Genomic DNA, 22671 nt, shown 5'->3' with positions numbered 1-22671 from the left:
CACTACAATTGCAGTTTCCTTCTGCAGGAAGAACAGGCAGATGACCTGCCTTGCTGACTCGTCTTATCAAATCACCATGAAGACAGCAAAGGTGACTGCATGGGGGGCCTGTTCCACACCTTTCCCTGGACAGCTAAGGGCCAGCCTGGTGGAACTAACCTGGCTTAGTGTGGAACTCAAAAAAAAAAAAAGGAAAAAAAAAATGTGAATGTCAAATAAGTAGGAAGTTCTGTCCGTGTCATGTGACAGAATGAAAAAAGACAAACTCCACTTCTCCGTCTTTCCCTGTTGTCTGCCTAGCAAAGGGCTTTGCTCTGTATTAAGCAGCACAGAAAACATGGTAAGGGATAGGAATGAGTGATGTTTGGCTTTTTGAGTCACCGTCTGTGTAGACCAGAGTTCCACCCACCTCGGCCTCCTGAGTGCTGGGATTAAGGGATAGTGCCACCACCAGCCAGCCACTGATACGTTTTGGTTTTTAGAGGCTGAGAATATAGTTTTTAAAAGGTCTCAGGGCAGTTACTGATCTGGTTAAAGGGTCAGGTGAAAGTTTAGCTTCTGAAGGAGAGGTACTCCCAGAAAAAGTGATCCCACAGAAGGGAAGCATTTCAAATAGTCATCAGCAGAATTTAGTTGTAAAGAATTTTTATTTTGAAATGAGGTTTCTAGGTGAGTGCTGGCATCATAGTACTACACCACCATCTGATTTATAGATTTATACATCTGATTTATATGATGCTGGGGGGAACCCGAGTCTTCTGTGTGCTGGGCAAACACTGCTGACTGAACGATACCCCCAGCCTGTAAGTCATCTATGTGAGTCATGCTCCCCCCTCCATATTTTTGAGATATGATATACAGCCCTGACTGCCTGGAACTCTGTAGACCAGGCTAGCCTTGAACTCAGAAATCTGCTCGCCTCTACCTCCAAGTGCTGGGAAGTTCGCATGTTGGAGGGTAGAAGTTAGTTAGCTGCCTGTCAGTTTTGTCAATAAAACCTTAGGAACACAGCCATCTCGTACACTGTGAATAGACTGCTAGCTGGGCTATGAATCCTCAAGTATCCAGAAAAACATTCTACAAACATAGTGTGTCTGAGATGTGATTGAAAATAGTCCCATGTCAGAGAAGACAGAAGGTGAGCAAGGGGCATGGTGGTATACTTGTTAGCCATAGTTTTAAGAGGCAAGGGCAGAAGGGTGGGTCAATTTTGAGGACAGCCTAGGCTACAGAATGAAACCCTGTCTTAAAAAAAAAAATTTCTCTAGAAAACCTGCCACAGCCTCCTAACTGCTCTTCCAATCAGGACCAGGCTTCTCGGGCCTAACAAGGCAGGAGGAGAAAGCTATCACTATTCATCCTGGTTCTGCCTGCACCAGAGGATGACTTCAGTTCCAGGCTGACCAGAAAGGCCATGGGCGCCAGGAGAGCCCCCCAAAGACCAGCATGCAGTGAGTGTCCCCTTTCTGGAGTGGGTGAAGGCAGGGTGGAGGCCACAGCTGCTCTGTTCCTGTCTAGGCCTGTGTCACCCTAGCCCCTCCCACCATCCCTGTCCCTAGGATTCCTGGGAGGCACTGACTGCTGGGATGTGGCCCAGACCTCATGGCACTATTCCTGTGGATTAGAAGCAAGCCACAGTGGGCAGGGGATCCCCAAAGATCAGTTCCACCTAAATGCCCAAAGCCAGCAGCAGTTGACGTGTGTGACAATCACACAAATGTACACGCTAGTGTCTGGGGCCCTGCCTTTGCTGCAGGACACCTAGTCTTGCCTGCTCCTAGCTTCTGATTCCATCTCACATCCCCTGCCGTGTTCCCAAGACCTCAGCATAGCCAGGGAAGGACAGTCTATCCCAACGGTGCCCCAACCCTTAGCATTCCTAACTTAGGTTCAGTAATACTGTTGGTACCAACATGGGATTTGGGAGTTTTAAAAATTTATATTTTTGAGATAGGGTCTCATTTGCCTCAAGCTGGCCTTGAACTCCTGGTGATGGGGATAGACTGGGATGACAAACACATGCGTGGTCACTCATAGTTCACCACCGAGTAGTGACTCTAGTGAGCTTGGGAGTTGGCAACAATACCTGAACCCATTCTGTTTGCTCCTCAGAGCTCCTTAGAGCAACAGGAGTCCTCTGGCCAGGGACCCAAAAGCTGTTCTCATGAGGCTAGAGTTGCTTCAAGGGTTAAGAAGAGAACCAGGCTTATCCCAAGACCTTCCTGGGGGCTTACAACCAACCATCGGTCACTTCCGTGCCAGCAGATCCAATGGCCTTCTCTGGCCTCTTTGGGTGACAGACAGACAAACATGGTACATAGACATTCATGAAGGTAAAAAGCCTCAAACACATAGGTAAAATTTTTTTAAATTCAAAGCTATGGTCCCTGTGTGCCAGGCCCTTACTCTTACCATGGCAAATTGAGGCTCTTATTGGTGCTGAGTGGAATCCAGAAGCTGAGGCAGAACGCTGGCAACAAATGCTGTCATTCTTGCATTCAGGACACCAAGGCAGGAGGCTCACAGGGAGTTCAAGGCCAGCCTGGTATACAGAATATCGAAACCCTTCTATAAATGAATAAGCTGAAACACACTTTAATCCAGCGCTCTGGAGGCAGAGGCAGGCGGATCTCTGAGTATCAGGACAGCCAGGGGTACACAAAAATGGTGTCTGACAAAGCCAAAATTCCAGGCTGTGGAGCAGCTGTTGCCCACCTACCCCTCCCAGGACTGTCAATTCCTCTGGAAGGTTGAGACCAAGTACTGGGCCAGAGTTCTGCTTCACCTGGGGCCTCCAGCCTGAATGGCTTTGCACTTAGCCAACTGCTTGGCTCAAGCCACAGCACACGCACATACACCAACCACCATCCCTTAAATGGACTCTGGAGTTCCCCAGTCTGTTCTCTCTGTGATTTCCCGCCCTGGTTGTTCTCCCCAACCCCAAGGAAAAATCCCCTTTGCATCCTGTTGCCTCACCTCACCAGCTTCGGGTGACCCTGGTGTCATCTGTTCATGGCCTTCTTGCAGACCAGAGGCAGACGCTTCTAGGGTCATTTCTCTGAGGTGTCAGTCCAGAGTCTGCTGCCCAGCAGTTCTTAAGACAAAGCCGGAGGGACAGGTGGTCACTCAGCCATCACCAACCAGCCCCCGTCTCCCATGTTCCTGCAGCTGCAGCAACAGGTTCTGGACTTGACCAGGTGCTGTATGCAGGCCCTGACCTGGCTCCATTCCTGCCATTCTGTGCTGGACTATGTGACATTAGCAGGCCTGTTGGGCTTCAAGTGTGGAAGGCCCTATCCCAAGAGCAGAGGCCCCAGACTTGCGTGTGCCTATTTCATATAGCTGGAGACAGGTCTGGAGAGACGGGGCCTGGGGGGCTGGCCCAGGGATGAGCAGACCCAAGACAAAAGTCCAAGAAGTCTATAGAGCACAGGGTCCACCATCAACAATGCCACCTGGATGGGTAATCCCCACCCCCAGCTTCCCCAAAGCTATTTGGAGCAGGAGGAAGAAAAAATAAAGTTACTTCCTCCTACGATCTTCTTCCCAGCATCTGACCCTAGCTAAGGAAAGCACTTTTAATTCCCCTAGGAGGTGAGTGGGCTGGGCTGGCTTATTTTAAGGGGAGAGTTGCAGAGGCTCTGCTCTGCTGTCCCGTCCAAGAGAGCTGGAGGTAGTGCCCTGGAGGGTGGTGGCGGTGACTAGAACCCAGAACCAGGGCTGGGAAGCAGGAGGGGAGGGAATTAGGCCAGATGTTGGGAGAATGGTCCCACTTAATTAAGTCTGGGGAAATGCATGCCCAGAGAGGAAGGTGGGGGTCAGGCTGAGAACCCCGGCCCCATCCCATTGACCCCCCCACTTCTTCATTCAGACAGCAACTGCCACTTGAGCCATGGCTGGGCTGGGTAAGTGAGCAGGCAGGAGGAGAGGGGTGCTGGGGTTAAAGCTGACTCCTGTACTTCTGGTGCCTGTACACTGACCCTGTCCTTTTGCCAGCCCTGCGTCTTGTCCTGGTGGCCACCCTCCTTGGTCTGGCAGTCTCTCTGGACCGGAACCCTCTCGAGAAGTGTATGGAGGACCATGATTATGAGCAGCTACTCAAGGTGGTGACCTTGGGCCTCAATCGCACATCGAAGCCCCAGAAGGTGGTAGTGGTTGGTGCGGGCGTGGCCGGGCTGGTGGCGGCCAAGGTGCTCAGTGATGCAGGACACAAGGTGAGAAGTGCTGCCTGCAGTCTACAGGGAGCCTTTCCTGCTGTGGTGAGAGGTGGAGGAGCTGCTCTCCTCCACCCACTGCATTCCATTTGCCCATCGTCCTCTTATTGATGTCTTGTCAAGAGTCCAGATAGGGATTTGGGGCTGAGGGGGCTGAGATCCTCAAGGGGAAGTTTCCCCTCACCAAATCCCAGAAGAAAGGCCCTCCTAGTTTAGGTGTGCCTTAGTGTGGGGAGCAAGACCGGCAGGCGCTGGTGTGGAGTGGGGGAGCTGAGGTCCCTGTCTGCCCCTCATCTTTAGGTCACCATCCTGGAGGCAGATAACAGGATCGGGGGCCGTATATTCACTTTCCGGGATGAGAAAACAGGCTGGATAGGGGAGCTTGGGGCCATGAGAATGCCCAGCTCCCACAGGTGAGGTCTCACCCACCTCTGCACCAAGGTTTGGCCAGATCCCACTTCCATACCCACCCCATATTCCACCAACTCCCATCCCAGATTCAGGCTCAGGCAATCTGAGCCTCGTTCTTGGTCTGGGCTCAACCAGAAGCCAGCTCTGTCCCCAGTCCAGCCACCAGAGTCTTTGTTCTGAGGTGCTGCTTATGGAGCCTCGGGCTTCAAGCTAACCCTCCAACGCGTCTCCAGCGTCACCCATATTCCCACCCAGTCAAAGGCTGGGTCACATCCTCAGTACTGCCTTAGAGGGCTGAGGTGATCACTTGCCTCCTGGCTGCCTGTGCTCTGCCCTCAGGTCCCCAGTAAGTAGTTTGATGCCCATCTCCAGTGGCCCGTCCTGTGGTGCCAGGCCAGGCCCCTCAAGCAGCCTCCCATTTCTAGGATCTTGCACAAGCTCTGCAGGAGCCTGGGCCTCAACCTGACAAAGTTCACACAGCATGATAAGAACACGTGGACAGAGGTGAATGACGTGAAGCTGCGGAACTATGTGGTGGAGAAGATGCCAGAGAAGTTGGGCTACAACCTGAACCACAGGGAAAGGGGCCATTCCCCAGAGGACATCTACCAGATGGCACTCAACAAGGTGGCCACTGGCTTTCCTGCTGTGCTCAGCCCTGCCCCCAAGAGTCTTGTGTGTACATCTCCAGCTCACCCAGGCATTTCAGGACCCTCCAGCAACAGTGCTACTGTGTCCCCATCTGGTTGCCTCAGCCAGTGATGTCAGGCATCACCCTCTTTTCCTGTCCCAAAAGGATCTTTCTACTCAGATGACGCTATCCACAACTCCATGTAGCTCCCCGGGGCCATTCAGTCCCATGGGCCAGGCCTGCCAAATAGCTTCCCCTCCCCTCAGCCCACCTGGCGATCCAGGCATACCCTCCTCTGCTCCTAGAACTCAACCTTCCTCATCCATCACCCCTAAGTCTGTATCCTCAATGTCTCTCCACTTCCTTACCCATGACAAGGTCAGGGTAAAAAGGCTCAAAGCTCACTAAATGCCAGGCAGGAGAGCAGGAGGTGGCCCTGCTCTCCATACTTTAGAACCACAACTGCTTTCTCCAAGAAAGGGTGATGGAGGCCAGATTAGGGGTGGGGCTCTAGCGCTTCCTCCTGGGGCTGGGGAGCTAAGAAAGCTGTGGGTGTGAGAGGCCCTCACCTGCCTCTGCTCACAATGATCTAGAGACAATTACTCTAACTCTACTAGCTTGCACTCACTGGCCCACACAAAAACACGCTACTGCCGACTGGGTGGGCAGACAGAAATCCAGTATTTGGAGGACTCCCAGCTTCAGAGGAGGTGCATGCATCATGAGCTAATGCCTGGGACTTGAAGTAAGCTGAATGGCTGTTCATGCTGCAGCCAGGGTCCTCTGATTGTCCCCACAGGCCTTCAAAGACATCAAGGCCTTGGGCTGCAAGAAAGCCATGGATAAGTTCAACAAGCACACGCTCCTGGTGAGTGAGGCAAGGTGGTTTCCCTCTCTTGTCACAAGAGATGTGATGCAGGGCTCAGCAGGAAAGAAGGGTCTGATTAGTGCCCCTGCCCACTGCACAGGAATACCTCCTCAAGGAGGGCAATCTTTCCCGGCCGGCTGTGCAGCTCCTGGGAAATGTGATGTCCAAGGAGGGCTTCTTCTACCTCAGCTTTGCAGAGGCATTACGTGCGCACGCCTGCCTAAGCGATCGACTCCGGTGAGGGCGCAACAGATAGGGCAAGCCACAGGGCGGGGCATCCTGGGAGAGGCAGGGCCAGAGGGGACAGGACCTTCCATATGAACTGTGCCTCGGCTGAGGTCAGCGTGCCCTCTCCTCTTTGCCTGTCCTGTAGGTACAGCCGCATCGCGGGTGGCTGGGACCTGCTTCCAAGAGCGCTGCTGAGTTCGCTGTCAGGGCCAGTGCTGCTGAACGCGCCTGTGGTGTCGATCTCTCAGGGGAGGCACGACGTGCACGTGCGCTTCGTTTCCTCGTTACAGTCTTACAGCTTGAAGACGGTGAGGGCCGACATGGTGCTGCTGACTGCCAGCGGGCCGGCGCTGCAGCGCATCGCCTTCACACCGCCCCTGACTCGCAAGAGGCAGGAAGCACTGCGCGCGCTCCACTACGTAGCAGCCAGCAAGGTTTTTATGAGTTTCCGTCGGCCTTTCTGGCACGAGGAGCACATCGCGGGCGGTCACTCCAACACTGACCGCCCATCGCGCATCATATTCTATCCTGCGCCGGGCGAGGGCTCACTACTTCTGGCGTCGTACACGTGGTCAGACGCTGCAGCCCCCTTCGCTGGACTGAGCACCGACCAGACCCTGCGTTTGGTGCTAAGGGACCTGGCGGGCCTGCACGGGCCTGTGGTGTTCCAGCTGTGGGACGGCAGGGGTGTGGTCAAGCGCTGGGCGGAGGACCCGCATAGCCAGGGAGGCTTCGTGGTGCAGCCGCCATTGTTTGGGCAAGGGGCGGAGGACTATGACTGGTCAGTCCCCTATGGTCGCATTTACTTCGCGGGTGAGCATACAGCCCTCCCGCATGGCTGGGTAGAGACGGCTGTCAAGTCTGGGTTACGGGCTGCGGTGAGGATAAATAATGATGGGAATAAGGTGGTCGACCCTGAGACGCTGGAGCATGCACGCACAGAGGAGAAACAGGATCAGGAAGAGGAGCGGCCGGAGAAGCAGCAGGCGCTGGTAGAAGTCAGCCCCGAGCCCTCGCATAAGCACTTGGTGGTGGAAATAAGCCCGGAGGGGCAGCAACACGTGTTCGTGGAGACTATCCCCCAGGGGAAGGGGCACGTGCAGCAGAATGTGTATCCTCCGGAGCACGTACATGTTAAAGGGAAAATCGCCCCGGAACTACAAGGGCGTGAACGTGTACACAGGAAGCATGGGCTTGTGGGATCCGGCACCCCACAGCTTATGCACACACAGAAAGGCCGACCACTCTTAATTGCAAAGGGGAAGCGGGCACCCAGCTCCTAACCCAGCCCCTTTCAGGGCAGACAGACTACCTACAGTAATAGCCCACAATAAAGTTATTTTTGTTAAACCAGAGGCTCACTTCCCTCCTCACTGCTCTGGTTTCCTGAATATAGCTGCCCTGGATGGGGCGACACTTGGGTGAACGAACACTACAGTGTGGTCAAGAGGAGATCAGAAGCCATTAGAGGCTGGGGTGCTGACAGATCCTGACTGGAAAAAACACCGCAGCCTTGAGGCCAGCCTAAGCTATGGGCGAGATCCGGAAAGCAAAGCGTCCTGATGCTAGCTAGTGCAGTCAAACGAGAAACGGTTTATTGCCTCGAATTGGCAGCAGCTGGTGGGCGGGCACTCAGGAATCCCAGACCTCCAGGAGGATCTTCCTCCATTTCCTTGGCCGGCTCAGGGTCTCCTTCGAACCAGGCCTCCTCCACGGATATGGAGCTCAGAACCTGTCAATCTGAGGGTCACGAAGTCAGGAGCCATCCTCATCCTCAGGCAGAATCTCCAGGCTGCTGTCAGGCTGCGGGGCTACTTCCTCAGGCAGCGGCGGGGGCAACAGGGCCCGAGTGGGTGACAAGGGCATTGGGGATACCGGGGGAGATGGGCTACTAGGCTCTTCTGGCTGTGCCAGCCCCAGGATCTCCTGCACATTGTGTGGCAGCTCCTGTGGGGAGAGGGGTGGTCCAAGAGGCTTGTTAATGGGTGAAGGTAGAGTCGGTGGGTGTGGGAGGAGGAGGAGGAGGATCTGGCTGGAGCGCCATGGGTTTATCGGGCAAAACTAAAGACTCACTGGGCAGGCCGTCAGCTGCCTGTACAGAGCCTCTGCCCGCGTCAGCACATCCTCCACGCTCAGCTTCATGGTCAGTTCATTGATGTGCTGTGGGGAGGGGAAGGTTACGTCCATGCCTGCACTCTGGTAATGGACAGAAGCAGACTGGTGCTGGGGGTATAGGCCCAGCTAGGGGAGGCCTTCAGGATTCCCTGGCCTGCCACAATCTTCCATAGCTCTCCCTGCTAGCACATGTGGATACTGGAGCCCAACAGCAAGAACCCTCCCAGGGGAGGGGCAGGCTCCTCGACTTTGCTGCTCTATAGGTCCAGGTCTAGTAACCTGGTAGGCGGGGCAAACAGTTCCACCCCACCCAGACAAGATGATTGACCACCAATCCCAAGGCCAGCACCACGCATCGCAGGTGGACTCCACATCTAAGCCGGAGCAGAAGGTAGGATGTGCCCTCACCTTAAGGATCTCATTGGAGCCAAAGCCAGACAGCATCAGGGTGTCCCGTTCCATGTCCAAGATGGCACAAGCCACCAGCAGGTGCAGATTGGGGCCGGGAAGCCCAGTCCACAGCACCTGGGGTGTCAGAAGGAACCCCTGAAGCCCCATCCTGGCTTGCCCATCTGTCTTCAACCTCCCAGCCCTTCCACTTGCCCTCTCACCCCAACTGGCTGCCCACCTCCCACAGCCGAAGGACGTCGGGGAAGGGGAATTCCCTCTTGAACCAGATGAGCAGCCACCGGAAGCAGAAGCACAGCGAGCCCGAGTCCTGAGAGTCTAGAAGAGGACCACAGGCAGTCAGCCTGGCCCACAGGCAGTGATGGAGCTAACCCAGATCAGTGTGCGCGGTGGGATAGGCAGACCGCAGGCATGACCACGTGACCACGCACGCCAATTCTCCTGCTGCTATATGCACTCCCTACCAACGGAGCCACAGCCCCTTCAGCACTTCCCGTACGGAACAAGCAACAAGGAACTGGGGTAGAAGGTAGTGGCCCTAGCTGAGGGTCTAGAGAAACCTCAACCTGGCCCAAGGCGGGCAGGCTTCCCCATCCTTCTCATTCGGACGGTCTCACGCAGGACCTACCCAGGAAGTCACAGAGTGGCTGATCCAGCACCCGCAGAAGCAGCAAGAGCTGCCCAAGCTGTCGCTTCATGGTCTCCTGACTCTCTTCAAAGTTCCCGTGCTGCAGAAAGGAGGTAAGCGTGAGGGCGGAGGGCGGACTGGATGGCTTGGTGGCTGCCCCTGACCCTTCCCTCACCCCCATCCTGCTCCTCACCACTAGTTCCATGAAGCCGCAGAAACACCAGAAGGCATCGACTTCGTTCTGAACGACGAAGAGGATCGGGGACAGGAGGTCGCTCATGCCCTGAACGTAGCCTGGAGGGAACCGGGGTCAGCTGCAAGTCCTTGAGCGCCCAGAGCACTCAGCCGCTCCCCACCAGGGCAGCGCTTACCCAAGTCGAAGTGGTACATGCAGTAGGTGAGAAGGATGTCGTTGAGCAGGCCCAGCCCGGGGTTCTCGGGGCCTTCATAGAACTTGTTAGTCCTATCAGTGCGGCTCACGTCCCTCTCTGTGGGGGCCCAACAAGCAGTTACATGACAAAGGTCAGCAGGCCTTCCCAGCTGGTCACATGTAACAGCACAATTTCCCTGTGTGCCCCGGGCTCATGCTAGGATGAAGACAGGCTTCCCTAGAACCCACCACTGCCACCCACAACCTGACTATGCCGCCCCAAGACCTCTTCCCCTGCCCTGCCCACTGCAGCTCACCCCGACTACCCCCCACCCCAACTCTCACCACATGCTTCCCGACCCCACCCACCAATGAGGCTTCGGTATCCATGCAGCAGCGAGTTCCTCCGCTCCTGCTCGGGACTCACAGACTTCCACTGCAGCTTCATTCTGAAGTATTCGTCCCTGAGTGGGGCGGGACACGGAAGCTATGGCCCCGCTACCACAGCACCCAGGGGATATCTGGGAAACACCCCCCACACCATCACTCCTCACGCTCTGTTCTGCCCGCACAGGCCACCTGCCCTGCCTCTCTCCCTTTCTCCTCTCCCCTGATGTTTCTCTGCACAGACACCTTCTGGTAATGTGTCACCACCCCTCTCTCTGCTGGAAAAGCATGTCCAGGGGCACTAAGGCACCTCGAGTCCTCACAAGGGGCCAGACACAGCAGATGCATGCCAGACACAGGAAGGTGATAGCACTGGAGGACCTTGTCAGGAGGCGGCCACATGGGGGGATGAGGCTGTTCACCGCATTGTGCGAAAAGCCCCAAAACATCTCACACTAGTCCTACGAAGCAGCAGGGCTGGTGCTGGCTGCAGAACACCATGACCTTGAAGACTGGGAGAGCGTCGAGTCTTAGGGTACACATGTCCAAAGGATGTGGGAGCAACAGTTTCTCACTCACGTTTTCTTCCGCACGTGGGCTTTGTGTTCTTCAGCTGAACTCTCCCAGCTAAGGTACCCCAGAAGGAATTTCCAAGCCTCGCGCCGAAGGCCAGGGCTGAGACCCTGGGGATGCAATGGAGCAGCAGGGTTAGAGGGCTTCCTCCTAGCTACCCGCCAACCCACGCTAGCCTACACCCGACACTCACCCCTGAGAAGATCCGACTTTTCAGCTCAGGGACATGCTGCAGGCGACCCTCAGGACCCACATGGCGATTCCATTCTTCCTCAGTGACTGGAGGAGCTCGCTCCACTGTGGGACGAGGCCCCAGCTCCACCTGCAGGACAGAGAGCAGGTGAGCCCTCCTGGGCCAGGAGGGACCCTAAAGACCCAGGACAGATAACACCAGCTTCTCTGGCAGACAGGAAGCTTCCAGGAAAGGCACCGAGAGAGTCACAGCCAGGCCTGAGGCAAGAGGACCACATAGTATAAGGCCAGGCTAGGAAACTGAGACCTCCAGTCCAGAAGACCAGAAATCAGTGGGGGACTGCTGCTCTAGATCGCCAGCGCAGGGGCTGGGGATGTGCCTCACAGTAGACCATCCGCCAAGTATGCAAGAGCCCTTGGGCTGGGCATCCTCAGCAAGGAAAAACATCCGCCAGGGACACCAAGCAGCTGGCCCAGCACATAAAGTGACTTCTTTTTTGGAGGTTTTAGTTTTGGAGACAGGGTTTCTCTGTGTAGCCCTGGCTGTCCTGGAACTCGAACTCACAGAGGTCCACCTGCCTCTGCCTGCCAGGTGCTAGGACTAAAGAATGCGCCACCTCGGGCCTGGGTAAAGTCACTTGTTAAGGAGCTCCAGACAATGTTTCCATATTATCAAGGAGAAAACTGAGGCCTTGAAGCCTGTGTGATACAATAAAGTCCCAAACAAGGCCACTTGACACTCACACAAGAGATGACCTCAAAGCCAGGCTCTGGCTCATCATCTGGCAGCGGGGGTAGGTCAGGAGAGGCAGTGCCCTCAGGGTGCGGCTGTAGGGCTCCCCGGAAGAAGTTGGTCACTCGAGAGAAGCTACTGAAGGTGGTGGAGTAGGGATCCTGAAGGAAGCGCTGGGGACAGACGACAGGTATCAGAGCAGCTGCTCCTCTGGATCTCACCCCTCACAGCCACGCACGCACACACGTGTGCATGCCCTGCACCTGACCCAGCACACTCACCGACACCACATTGGAGCTGTCCTGGTCAAAGAGCTGCAGGTGGTGGAAGGAGTCGGAGAGGGCGGAGGGGTCCTGGGGGAAGACCAAGTAGAGGCGGGAGTCCTGTGGAGAGCTGGGAGGAAGGGGGCACACAGGTGGCTAAGAGTGAAGGGCCCGTTGTACTAGGCTAGCCTGGGCATGCTCACTCCTGCAGTCCCTTCCTGATGACTGCAATGTTACTATGGGGAAAGGCCCCAGACCAGTGAGGCCTTCACACTTCTGGGCCAGGTTGACTGACTCAGGGAGGAGCCAATGAATGGCTCTGTGGGGATGAGACGACACTTCCTACGTATCAGGAGACCACTACGGAAGTCCCATAGAGATGGGCCAATTCTCCCTCTCTGCCCTCGCTTTAGACTCATGTAGCCCACACTGGCCGTGAAAGACCCACACAGTGCTCCAAGCACTGGGACTGCACAGGGATGTGCCTGGGTCTTCTCGGCGCCTTCCAACTAGAAGTGCACTTTGATGGTTGTCCCGAGGGCTGCAGCTGCAGAAGACAGATGCTTACCTGGCCAACAGCAGGTAGCGGCTAAGGACACGGAGCAGGGCTCGGGTGCCCCCTCTGTGGAAGTGCAAGGCGGGCAGGGAGCCTCCAGCCTGGGTCACCAAGACCAGGTAGGCCCAGCTGAGGCCTGGCTTGGATCTTCGGATGGACTTGAGTTCCCCCAGGCTCACAGAGAAGGCCCAGGAGCTCCGGGGGGACGTGGACTCTGCACCTGGGGGGAGACAGAGAGGGGTTGGTGCAGTGCTCTCTCAACAGCCATGTCTTCTGAGGCCTTGCAGGAAGCTACTCAGGCCTCCGAGGATTCTGAGCTACTTGGCATTTCCTTAGAAGTAAAACTGCCCAAGACTGGAAAGAAGTCTGGTGGGCCACGTGTCCGTTCCAGAATGTTCCAGAATCTTCTATTTGAAAACTATATTCCTCTGCTTGGCACCCAAACAAGTCCTCTGGCTGTCTCACCTCTAGTGGCCTCTTTGCTTCAAGCCCTTACTTGAGCCACAACAAAAGGTTTTAGAAGCTAAGCATGGTGACTCACACCCTTTAAGCCCAGTACTTAGCAGGAAGAAGGCAGATCTCTGAGTTCAAGGCCAGCTAAGGCTACAAAGTGAGGGTACAAGTGAGAGCATGTCTTGAAATAAAAAAGAAAGAAATTACCCTCAGCCCTTCCACAACTGACAAACCTGGAAACCTTTAGGAGGTTAACTCATTGGAAACACCCAGAGCCAAGTTGGTCTTTCCTAGGCCAGAAAGGAAGCATCTGGAAGCCATCTTGACAATGGGCAAAAAGCCACTGGAACCATAATTATGAAAGGGCAAAATGTGGTTCCCCTAGACCACCATGGAACAGTTCCACCTACCTCTCCTGGGCTCTGCCAGGTGGGGCCGTGGCCGCACTGTGCTAATGACAGCCCAGTCAGGTTCATAGCCTGGGTCAAAGGTAGGCTCCTCCTCTGAGGTACTGGGCTCACCTCCACTTGAGTCCTTGGGAGGAGGAATAATGGAACAAAGAGGTGAGATATATAGGGATTTCAGTTTGTAGCCTGCAAGCCCCAGTGAGAAAGCCTGGCTTCAGAACTAGAAGGGAAAGAGGCAGGAGGGGCAGACAACTTGCTCAGTGTCGGCCATGGTGGCTGACAGAGAGCCAGGCTGGAAACCCACATTCATGGGGTCAGGGGGCAACTGCTACACAGGTAACTCAGAGACCACCTGCCCTGCAGTCACAAAACCAACAGTCAGGTCTGAGTGAAAAGGACAGGCTCGCAACCCTGCTCTCGGCAGCCCCCCTGTGTTCTTGCTGAGGTTCCTCTGTGTCTTTCTGACTTTTTGCTGTAAGTGAATGAGGGCTTTAGTGATGGCCACTGTCATTGTGACTAGCTGTGAGCCTATGGGGGCACTGATGACGGGCAGAAAGGGGATACTGGTGAGCAGGGCCAGACAGACAGCTCAACAGGTAAGACGGATGCCGAGTTCAGTCCACAGAACCCACAAGGAAAAATGAATGACACCTCCACGTGTCACAAGTAGCTCATGAATAAGCAAATAATTCAAACAAGGCCAGAAAGATAGTTTAGTGTTAACAAGGCTGCTGCACAATCAAGACAGCAGAGTTCAGACCCCAGTACCCACATAACATCCTAAGCTCCAGCATGTGTCTGCTATCTTGTGCATATGCTCACAGGTAGTGCACACACACATGCTCATATTCACCCCACCCACTCCCCACAAACTTAATCTCTGGGTTTAGTGAGATGGCTCAGCACCTGCTGCCAAACTGACAACCAGAATTCAATCCCTGGGGGCCACTCTGTGGAAGGAGAGAACCTGCTTCCATAGATTATCCCCTGACCTCCACACACCCACACATAGCATGTGAATGCACACAAACAGTAAATAAATGTAATAAACATACAGCAAACAGTTGACGCTTTAGAACGGGGGAAGAAAGCTGCCTCAAACCTAAACTAGGCCACACCCCTTAGGAAATGGGAACCCAGTCTTTCACCCAGCAGAGCCCCCCTAGGGAACCAAGAGGATGCGGCCACCCATTAGATCATTTCACAAAGCAAACAGGCTCACAAGTCCATTAGAGTGGGGAAGAGGAGCAGGGCGCCTACCTTCTTGGAGAAGAAGATCTGCGTTGGGTCTCCAGCCTCCTCCACCGGAGCCCAGTGCAGGAGGACGTCGCTGTCCTGGGGGACATGGGGAGGACTTAGTAGAGTCACCTGAATGTCCCTCAACCCTCAATTCGAAGTTCCCACACATGCCACCTCCGTCGCGGCCCACCTTCTCCACCACTCGTATGACGCCCGCGATGAGCGAGTCCGGATCCTGGTGCTTCCGGGCGCTGGTGTGCAAGTACACGCCTCCCTTCTCAAACACCACCTGGTGAAAACCAAGGGTCTAGGGAGGCATTTTCCCCCAGGGACGAGGTCCAGAGACCCTGACTGACAAGCTAGGATGGGGCGTGGCAAGCCTACAGCCCCGCCTCCCGCTCTGGATGGGCGTGCCTTATCCCAAGGGGCGGAGCTAAGGTAGACTCTCCCTAAGGACTTTGGCAAGTGACAGCATCTTTGCCAGGAAATGGTACTTGCTAAGTTGGCTCTGCCTAGTCCCTACACAGCGGAAGGTGGAAGCCGACCACCAGCGGGGGGCGTCTCCTACAGACAAGGGAGGGAATGATTTCCAAAGTCTCACCCTGTAGCTAGATCCTTCCATTGCCGCCGCGGAGGTTCCACTGCCCCATCTCCTCCTTTTCCGGGTCAACTTGGTGTCATATCCGGGAAGGAACACTCCCTTCCAGGCCAGATAGTGGTAGCGTCCCTAAAGTTGTAAAGCTGCCGTGGGTGAAACCATTTGTCTGAAAAAGGGTAGATAAACCCTAAGATTTAGGTCACGTGGTGTAGACCGCAAAGTTGTCGCGGGTCAGCCGGACGGCGCAGGCGCAGTTCGCCACTCTCGCCACGAAGTAAACAAGTAGGAGGACCCATATTCGCCGCCCAACTCGTGATCGCTCGGGAACGCCTCCTTGGCCCTCTCCATATTTTATACTGGCACCGAAGCCAATACTATGCCGTTTTTCTCGAGGACAAGCCATAGCGGCTTGGTGGAAGCCATGTTAATGCGGGGCACTACCATCTCTTTGCGGGGCACGACGGCGAGGTGTTGGAAGAGCGAAACGGAGACAGGAAAAGGTGAGAGAGGCTGTATAGCACCAGAGGCGCTGAGGGGATCGGGTAAAGGGTGAAGACGTCAGTGCCCCTGGAAACGAACCGGCCACAAATTCCTGAGTCACCGTGGAAAGAGGGCTGTTCCACCATTTTGAAACTGGGCAAACCGAAGCAAGAAATGCTGCCATATTGAATCTTTGCCAGCTTTGTGCTAAAGAGCGCGAGCGAGGGCCTGGGGGAGGAGGTATGGTTTGGACAGAAGGATGGGTCCACATGCTTTATAGGCATACGAAGCCATACTGACTGCCACGTCTGTGTTAGAAGTTGATTACGAACGAGGGACGTCACGCCGCTTGCCTTTGCTTGTGTGAGCATAGGCGTGCACTCATATTTGCTGCGGGCAATTCGAAATAGTAGCTAAAAGTCTTTTGCCATATATTCCGTCCGTGGGCACTCTTGCTGTTGCTATTGCTCACTGGCTGCCGACGTAGCTTCTGGTTGCTATTTTGATTTGAGGCATCCAGGATAAGGGAGACGGAGTGTACACAATGGAGGAGGGGCGACCACACGGGAAGTGACGAAAGGAGCCGCCATGCCTTTTGAGGGCGGCGACGGCGCCTGGCCGGCCATGCTGGCTACGGGCACGTGAGTGGAGGCGGCGTTGTGAGCTGGGGTTTGGGAAGGGTCTGTCCTTCCTGAGGTTGAGGGGCAGTGGGAGGGCGAGCCGTCACGGGACGGGTATGGTCTGCATAAGTCAGGGGGCAGTGATCGTTCTGCGACCCTTGGCTGACTGCTGAAATGGCTAACGCTCAACCCCATGTGTCTGACCCGCGACGAATCGTAGACGAGCCTCACTCCGGGGGTGCAGACGGGCTGGAACTCTCACACTGGCGGTGAACCATGTCCATGCGGCTGTGTGTGTTGGGGGTCGCGGATGGGTGAGGGGGGGCGCCCCGGGCGGGACTTCCGGTCCCGATCCCCACCGGGGGCGGGATTTCCTGTTTTCTTCCTAGAGAAGGGGCCTCTCTGGGCTGCGGGCGTGGTGTAGCCCGGGTCAGCGGCCTTACTTCGGTGATAAGATCCTTCTTGGACGTCCCGCTCCGAGTCCCGTGCTGCAGCCGTTTTCTATCTCCCTCCTCACCTGTCCTGGGAGGCCTGCACCTTCCCGCTGGACAGCTCCCCCTTCCTGGTTTGTCCCTGAGTCTCACTTATAGACCACAGGCCTAGGAGGTTGAGTAAGTTGCCCTCCTTTCGGCCTCCTTCACAAGCCACTCACCGGGTAACACACTCTGCTGTGGCTAGCCCCCCACCCCCACCCCCGAGATCTAATGCAGAGGAGCTAGATCTTGTCATTCTTTGCCCTCATATTCCCACGGAAGTGAGAACTGAAGCTGTGTCATCTTGGACGAGTCACTTTCTTGCCTTTAGCCATAACCCTAAATTTCCAGCCTCCATCATTGGCTGGGAAAGGTGGAAGATGCGTGTGGGAGTCGCTGGGCGCCTTTTAAAGCTGTAGGACTTGGAGGCCCAGCAGACAGTATCAAACCACTGCGGGATATAGTCTACTGAGGTAGTCAGGGTGGAGCTCAGGATTAGCAGAAGGCTCTAGACACATACTGCCCTTCTCAATGGTCAGTTCTGCCAGCGTAACAGTCAAGATCCCATCTTCCTGGGGTCAGAGCTTTAGCCAGAAAGTGGGGTGACCATTTTGCTGATTCGTGTAGGAAGCGAGAGGTTGCTTAGGAACAGTGATCATCTTCTGGTCCAACATATGAGTTCCCACTTTGGTGAGTCGGGAAGGGGACCAGTGTGGAACCCGTGAGTGACAGGAGCTTGCAAACTGCATTCCTATTTCTGTTTCTCTTCACTGTGGTCCTGGGGGGCTTGAATACCTCCAGTGATGAGGTGCTCACTACCTCAGAGTCCTCAGCTGCCTGGAAGCTGTGGTTCACACACTGATAAATGGGGAAGACAGGCACAGACAGCCAGTGAGTGGTTCTAGGTCACACTACAGTCATAGCCTTGTGCTCTAAGAGTTTTGTGTGATGGGGAGACAGGCAGCAGACCAGCGGCACAAGCTCGATAAACACCACAGAGCACTGACTGCAGGGGCTGAGGAGGTGTAGAAGCTGGTGCTGTGATTCTGGGCACAGAGCAGCTTGAACTCTCCTGTGTCCACCTTCAGTCTAGAGCTCATCTCTCCTCAGAGAAACGGTCCCAGGGAGACCCGGGGCAGTGACCCGAGAGCCAGTGAGCTGGGCGTGGGGTTCACTGGCGTTGGTCCCTCTAGAGGGCAGAGCTCCATGGCAGTGGGAGAGGAAGGGATAGCACTTGTGATCTCAGGTTTGTGCCACCATACCTGCTTACACACCATGGGAAAGATGCGCATGAAATTCATGTAAGTCTTCAAAGACGACTAGGTGTGTGGCACTTCACACTCCAATTCCAGGTACTCGGTAGTGGAGGAAGGTTGCTTGCTAAGGCCATATGTCAGCTCTACCTTAAAAACACTCAGCTCCGTTGGTGCTTGCAGGAACTCGCCAATCTTGGGTTTGGTTCCCAGCACCACATGAACGAGGTGTGGTAGTTTGCGTATGTAACCCAGGAATTGGATGCATGAGAATCAGGACTCCAAAGTTAACCTTTGTGCACATAGTGATTTTGGACCCAGCTTGAGTACTTGATCCTGTCTCCAAAAGTATTAAGAACCCAAACTAAATAACCACAAATGGACTTGACTCCAATGTTCGTAGCCAGAAGAGATGGAGACTCCGAGGCTTTGGGGTAGCTCCCATGTGGAACAGGATGGGGCCAAGAAGAAAGCTAAGGCTGGGAAGTATCCCAGGGAAAACAGGTTTGGGAATCTGGGGAGCTCAGTTGGGACAGCCGCATGCCTTGGAGGGGAGACACATTGCTGTAGTCCACCCTCAGAATGGGTAGCAGCATCCTCAGCCCCTCTGTCCTGCTCTGGTCCACAGGGCTCGGATGGCGTCTGGGCGGCCAGAGGAACTGTGGGAAGCCGTCGTGGGTGCTGCCGAGCGCTTTCGGGCCCGCACAGGCACAGAGCTGGTGTTACTGACTGCAGCCCCGCCGCCGCCGCCCCGCCCAGGGCCCTGTGCCTATGCTGCTCATGGCCGCGGGGCCCTGGCAGAAGCCGCCCGCCGCTGCCTCCACGACATTGCACAGGCACACAGGGCTGCCACTGCCACCCGACCCCCTGGCCCCCCACCAGCACCACAGCCGCCCAGCCCCGCTCCTAGCCCACCACCTCGGCCCACCTTGACCAGGGAGGAAGATGAGGAAGATGAGGACGAGCCCACTGAAACAGAGACATCAGGGGAGCGGCTGGGCGGTAGCGATAATGGAGGTGAGCAGATAGGGCTGGCACTGGAGTGGGGTGTTCTGTGGGTCCCTAAGACAGCACTCCCTCCAAGCCTCACACAAGGACTAAGCACTTGGGAGTAATAAGACAGTATGTTGAGCAAACGTAGCACTCCAGGGTGGGTAGATGTACGTGAGGGCTTGTTTGGCCAAGGGACTGGTGAGAAGTGTGGGTGTTTCTGGAAAGGGGTAGGGGCTGCCATCCATCCAAGGGAGGCGGAGAAGTTTTCCAAGAGTGGGACATTGCTGAGAAGGCCAGCTTACCTAGCACAGAAGGCTAAAGAAAGTTTTCCAAATCCCCTGCGGTCCCACATTGGGCACCTGGATCTAGAGACTGCTGCTTGGGGAGAGTAAGGAAGTGGGTGCTTCTCAGAGAAAGTACTGTAACCACAGGACTGTGAGGAGTGACTAGGAATTACTCATTTGCCATCATGGCTGGCAGCTCATCCTTACCTGTCATGAAGGGTAACGGCTCTGGAGCCAGGTGTTGTGGTATCAGGTCTTTGGAACCTTGGGCAAGTGACATGGTATTAGGGTCTTTCATTTGGAGCTGTTTTTGGGCCATGTCCCAAGCACCATGTTGAATATGGTGGAAGGGACCCTAAGTGACCAGGGAGGCAGATGAAAGAGTGCTGAAGTGCAGGGACCAACTGCAGGGCCTGTCCCACCCACAGGTCTCTTCATGATGGATGAGGACGCCACCCTCCAGGACCTGCCCCCCTTCTGCGAGTCAGACCCGGAGAGCACAGATGGTGAGGATCCTGGGTTGTCCAAGCTCTAGGAGGCCAGGCAGAGGGTAGGGGGACAGAAGCTGAAGCTTCCCTGTATCATAGACGGCAGCCTGAGTGAGGAGACGCCCGCCGGTCCCCCGACCTGCTCCAAACACCCGGCCACAGCCCTGCCTACCCAGCAGTATGCCAAGTCTCTGCCCGTGTCGGTGCCAGTGTGGGCCTTCAAGGAGAAGAGGACAGAAGCCCGGTCTTCAGATGAGGAGAATGGCCCGGTGAGGGGGGAAGGAGACAACTGGGGTAGCCCAGAGTAGTCTGCTGCAGGGAGCCCCACTGCAGCTTAGGAGGAAGGCCCCTCATCTGTCCAAAATCGTTTGGGAGGGAGTCAGGGAAACTGAACCTCTGGGTCAAAGTATCTCCCAGGATTCATTTCTCCAGTACTATCCCGTGTGTGGTGTTCTTGGGCTGTACTGGCCTAACCTGGTCCCCCTAAAAAGAAAACTCCCTGAAACGGGAGAATGAGGCATTGAGTGATCAGGTGACACACACCCACACCCCTTGAGCAGCGCCTTCCATGGCCACTCTCCATATGGCTCCCTGCTAGATTCAGGTGGGATGCTTGCTGTCTTGGCCAAAGCGGACCGGGGACTTGGCACTGGGCCCCCGTTTCTTCGCAGTGCTAGAGTCTTGAAGGAGGAGGTGGGGTGCGGAGCCCGCGGGTTCAGCAGGATGATCCGGAGCGGGAGGCGGCCCCTGCACACTGACGGTTTGCTTCTCTCACAGCCCTCCTCGCCCGACCTAGACCGAATAGCGGCTAGTATGCGCGCGCTGGTGCTGCGGGAGGCGGAGGACACCCAGGTCTTCGGGGACCTTCCACGGCCGCGGCTCAATACCAGCGACTTCCAGAAGCTGAAGCGGAAATACTAAGCGTGCAGAACGCCTCGGGCCGCGGGAGGCCGCTGTCTGCTCTGCCCAGCAACGGAACAATTCTTGACGGGATTGGCTCGCTCCGGTTGGGCGGGGCTGGTTCTAAACGCTCAGAAGGTCAACCCCGTTTCTTGCCTAGCAACCGAAGCTTTGCCCGCACAGCCTTGACTCGCGGCCCCTGGGCGGAGCCCAGCTGCGGGAGCTGCTCAGCCGGTGTCCCCGGTGTCCCCGGTGTCCGTCGAAGAGTTGCCAGCTTCCCTTCCAGAGTTCCCCCGCCCGACTGGTCCCGGCCTCCTGGGAGTGTGGCCAAGCCCTCCCTAACCCAGAATTGGCCCGAGGCCTTGAATTTCTTACACTACTAGGGCTGTTATTGGATTCTTTTTGTTTTGTTTTGTTTTCTTTGCCTGAATCCTGAGACTTGTACCCTGTCCCCTAGGGGACAGTCCGGTCCTCCTCTGCGTCTGACGCCCCCTATAGGTTCCACCGCACGACAGCCTGTCCATCAAAATTTGTCCTGTACCCAGGACTGTACCAGCTTCCTGTCCCCCGACCCTAACAGGTGCCTTAAAAGGCCCTCTCCCACCCAAGGTGGGGGGGCCAGGGGGCCTCATTTTCTGGCCCTGGACTTGGGTGCGGGAGAGAGGGATGGGGGTCGGGAGGGGAGCTCTGAGATTAAAGTTTTACCTCTGACTAGTGAGAGCGTGTTGTGTGTGTGTGACGCTGTGAAGCCTTCACGGAAATTAAATGAAGTTCAGGGTTCGAGACCCACTCTTAGGGGCCGTAACTGGGGGCGGTAGAAAGCTGGACCGGGGAATCTCCATCTCCCAACATCCAAAGATGAACGGGGACAGATGACTGTCATCTTCAAACTAGTGGTATGTATTGCTTCCCTTTTAAGGATGATTTCACTTTGTACCTCAGGCTGTCTCCCCAAGTCTTTGTGCTGGGATTTATTTCCCATCTGCCCCATCATACCATGCTTTAGTGTATCTGTCCCAGAAGCAGGAGCGCTTTTCCCACTTTATTTCAGTGACTGGCATTATAGAAGCAGAGGAAGCGTGTATAGTAACGCCGTGCTCTTCGAATGCTAAGGACAAATGCTTGCTTTCCACTGCTGCACGGAGCAGTGAAGACACATCTGTCATTCCACCAGCAGGGAGGTTATTTAGGAGGCGCAGGAGTTCATGTCAATCTAGACTTCTCGAGGCGCTGCCTCGAAGAACACAATGCCTTTAATTCTAGCGCTTGGGAGACAGGAGCAGGTGAATCTGGTATCAAAAAAGAAAAGCACCCCCATCAATGGCCAACTGTGGTTGCATTTTCTTTATTCTGGCTGTTAGATACTTTTTCAAGATAGGATTTGCCTGTGTAGCCCTGGGGCTCTTGTATAGTCCAAGCTGTCACCAAGCTCCGAGATCTGCCTGCCTCTGCCTCCACTTCCCCAATTATAGAATTAAAGGGACTCGCTGCCAACCACTTGGCTGTAGTGTTCTTAGTTTAGTACCAGTATTCAGGAGGCAGACATCTCTGTAAATTCAAGTCCAGCTAGGGTGTTCTGGTGGATTAACGCACAAGCCAAGAAGAAAATGTCTGGGCTGAAAGTTAACTAACTGCAGCTGGGCTTGCTGACAGACTTTGCTCATAAGAGGAGGCAAGGTCATGGGATCCTGACTTTAGTGCCCAGCTGTTCTTCACGAGCAACTATATACAATTCTGCCCTAATTGCCCGTGCTGGAGGAAGTGCAGGGAAGAGCTGTGTGTGCAGTATGGAAAAGACCTCATTCCTGCTAGGTCAAGGCTTCCCAGTGTGGTTTGTTTGTGGGTAGCAGCCGGTACGACCTCCACCTATGCACTGTAAGCTCAGTATAGTCGGGTCCCCCAGAAT

The 22671-nt window shown here is 55.3% G+C and overlaps 3 protein-coding genes across 9 annotated transcripts; 2 read left to right on the top strand and 1 right to left on the bottom strand.

The window, feature by feature from the left end:
• The first annotated feature begins 72 nt into the window (after positions 1-72).
• IL4I1 (interleukin 4 induced 1) lies at positions 73-7811 on the top strand. The gene is made up of 8 exons (XM_080908986.1): positions 73-91; positions 1307-1451; positions 3997-4214; positions 4515-4627; positions 5051-5252; positions 6056-6124; positions 6225-6361; positions 6498-7811. Exons 2-8 carry the CDS (start codon positions 1415-1417, stop codon positions 7633-7635), a joined length of 1914 nt encoding a protein of 637 aa, XP_080765112.1. The 5' UTR covers positions 73-91; positions 1307-1414; the 3' UTR covers positions 7636-7811.
• Positions 7812-7925: 114 nt separating this feature from the next.
• On the bottom strand, positions 7926-15334 carry TBC1D17 (TBC1 domain family member 17). The gene is made up of 17 exons (XM_080908985.1): positions 15278-15334; positions 14867-14965; positions 14698-14772; positions 13441-13564; positions 12590-12797; positions 12040-12151; positions 11770-11931; positions 11027-11155; positions 10840-10943; positions 10243-10337; positions 9875-9991; positions 9697-9797; positions 9504-9603; positions 9096-9193; positions 8876-8992; positions 8426-8512; positions 7926-8299 (listed from the first exon to the last, which is right to left on the bottom strand). The coding sequence occupies exons 1-17, from the start codon at positions 15296-15298 to the stop codon at positions 8108-8110; spliced, it is 1941 nt and encodes a 646-aa protein (XP_080765111.1). The 5' UTR covers positions 15299-15334; the 3' UTR covers positions 7926-8107.
• Positions 15335-15640: 306 nt separating this feature from the next.
• AKT1S1 (AKT1 substrate 1) lies at positions 15641-21481 on the top strand. Of its 7 annotated transcripts, none has more exons than XM_080908547.1 (6): positions 15664-15774; positions 16267-16395; positions 18729-19117; positions 19806-19883; positions 19965-20134; positions 20643-21481. In XM_080908547.1, the coding sequence occupies exons 2-6, from the start codon at positions 16343-16345 to the stop codon at positions 20784-20786; spliced, it is 834 nt and encodes a 277-aa protein (XP_080764673.1). In that variant the 5' UTR covers positions 15664-15774; positions 16267-16342; the 3' UTR covers positions 20787-21481. The 7 variants fall into 7 exon arrangements, with proteins under 7 accessions (XP_080764677.1, XP_080764673.1, XP_080764679.1 ...); XM_080908548.1 differs by having other exon boundaries at positions 15759-15774; positions 16275-16395; XM_080908551.1 differs by lacking the exon at positions 16267-16395 and having other exon boundaries at positions 15641-15774.
• The last annotated feature ends 1190 nt before the right edge of the window (positions 21482-22671 follow it).

The sequence above is a fragment of the Micromys minutus genome (assembly GCF_963924665.1).
Source record: "Micromys minutus genome assembly, chromosome: 32".
NCBI lineage: Eukaryota > Metazoa > Chordata > Mammalia > Rodentia > Muridae > Micromys > Micromys minutus.
The sequence above is the reverse complement of the archived record's forward strand: the minus strand, read 5'-3'. Positions and strand labels throughout refer to the sequence as shown.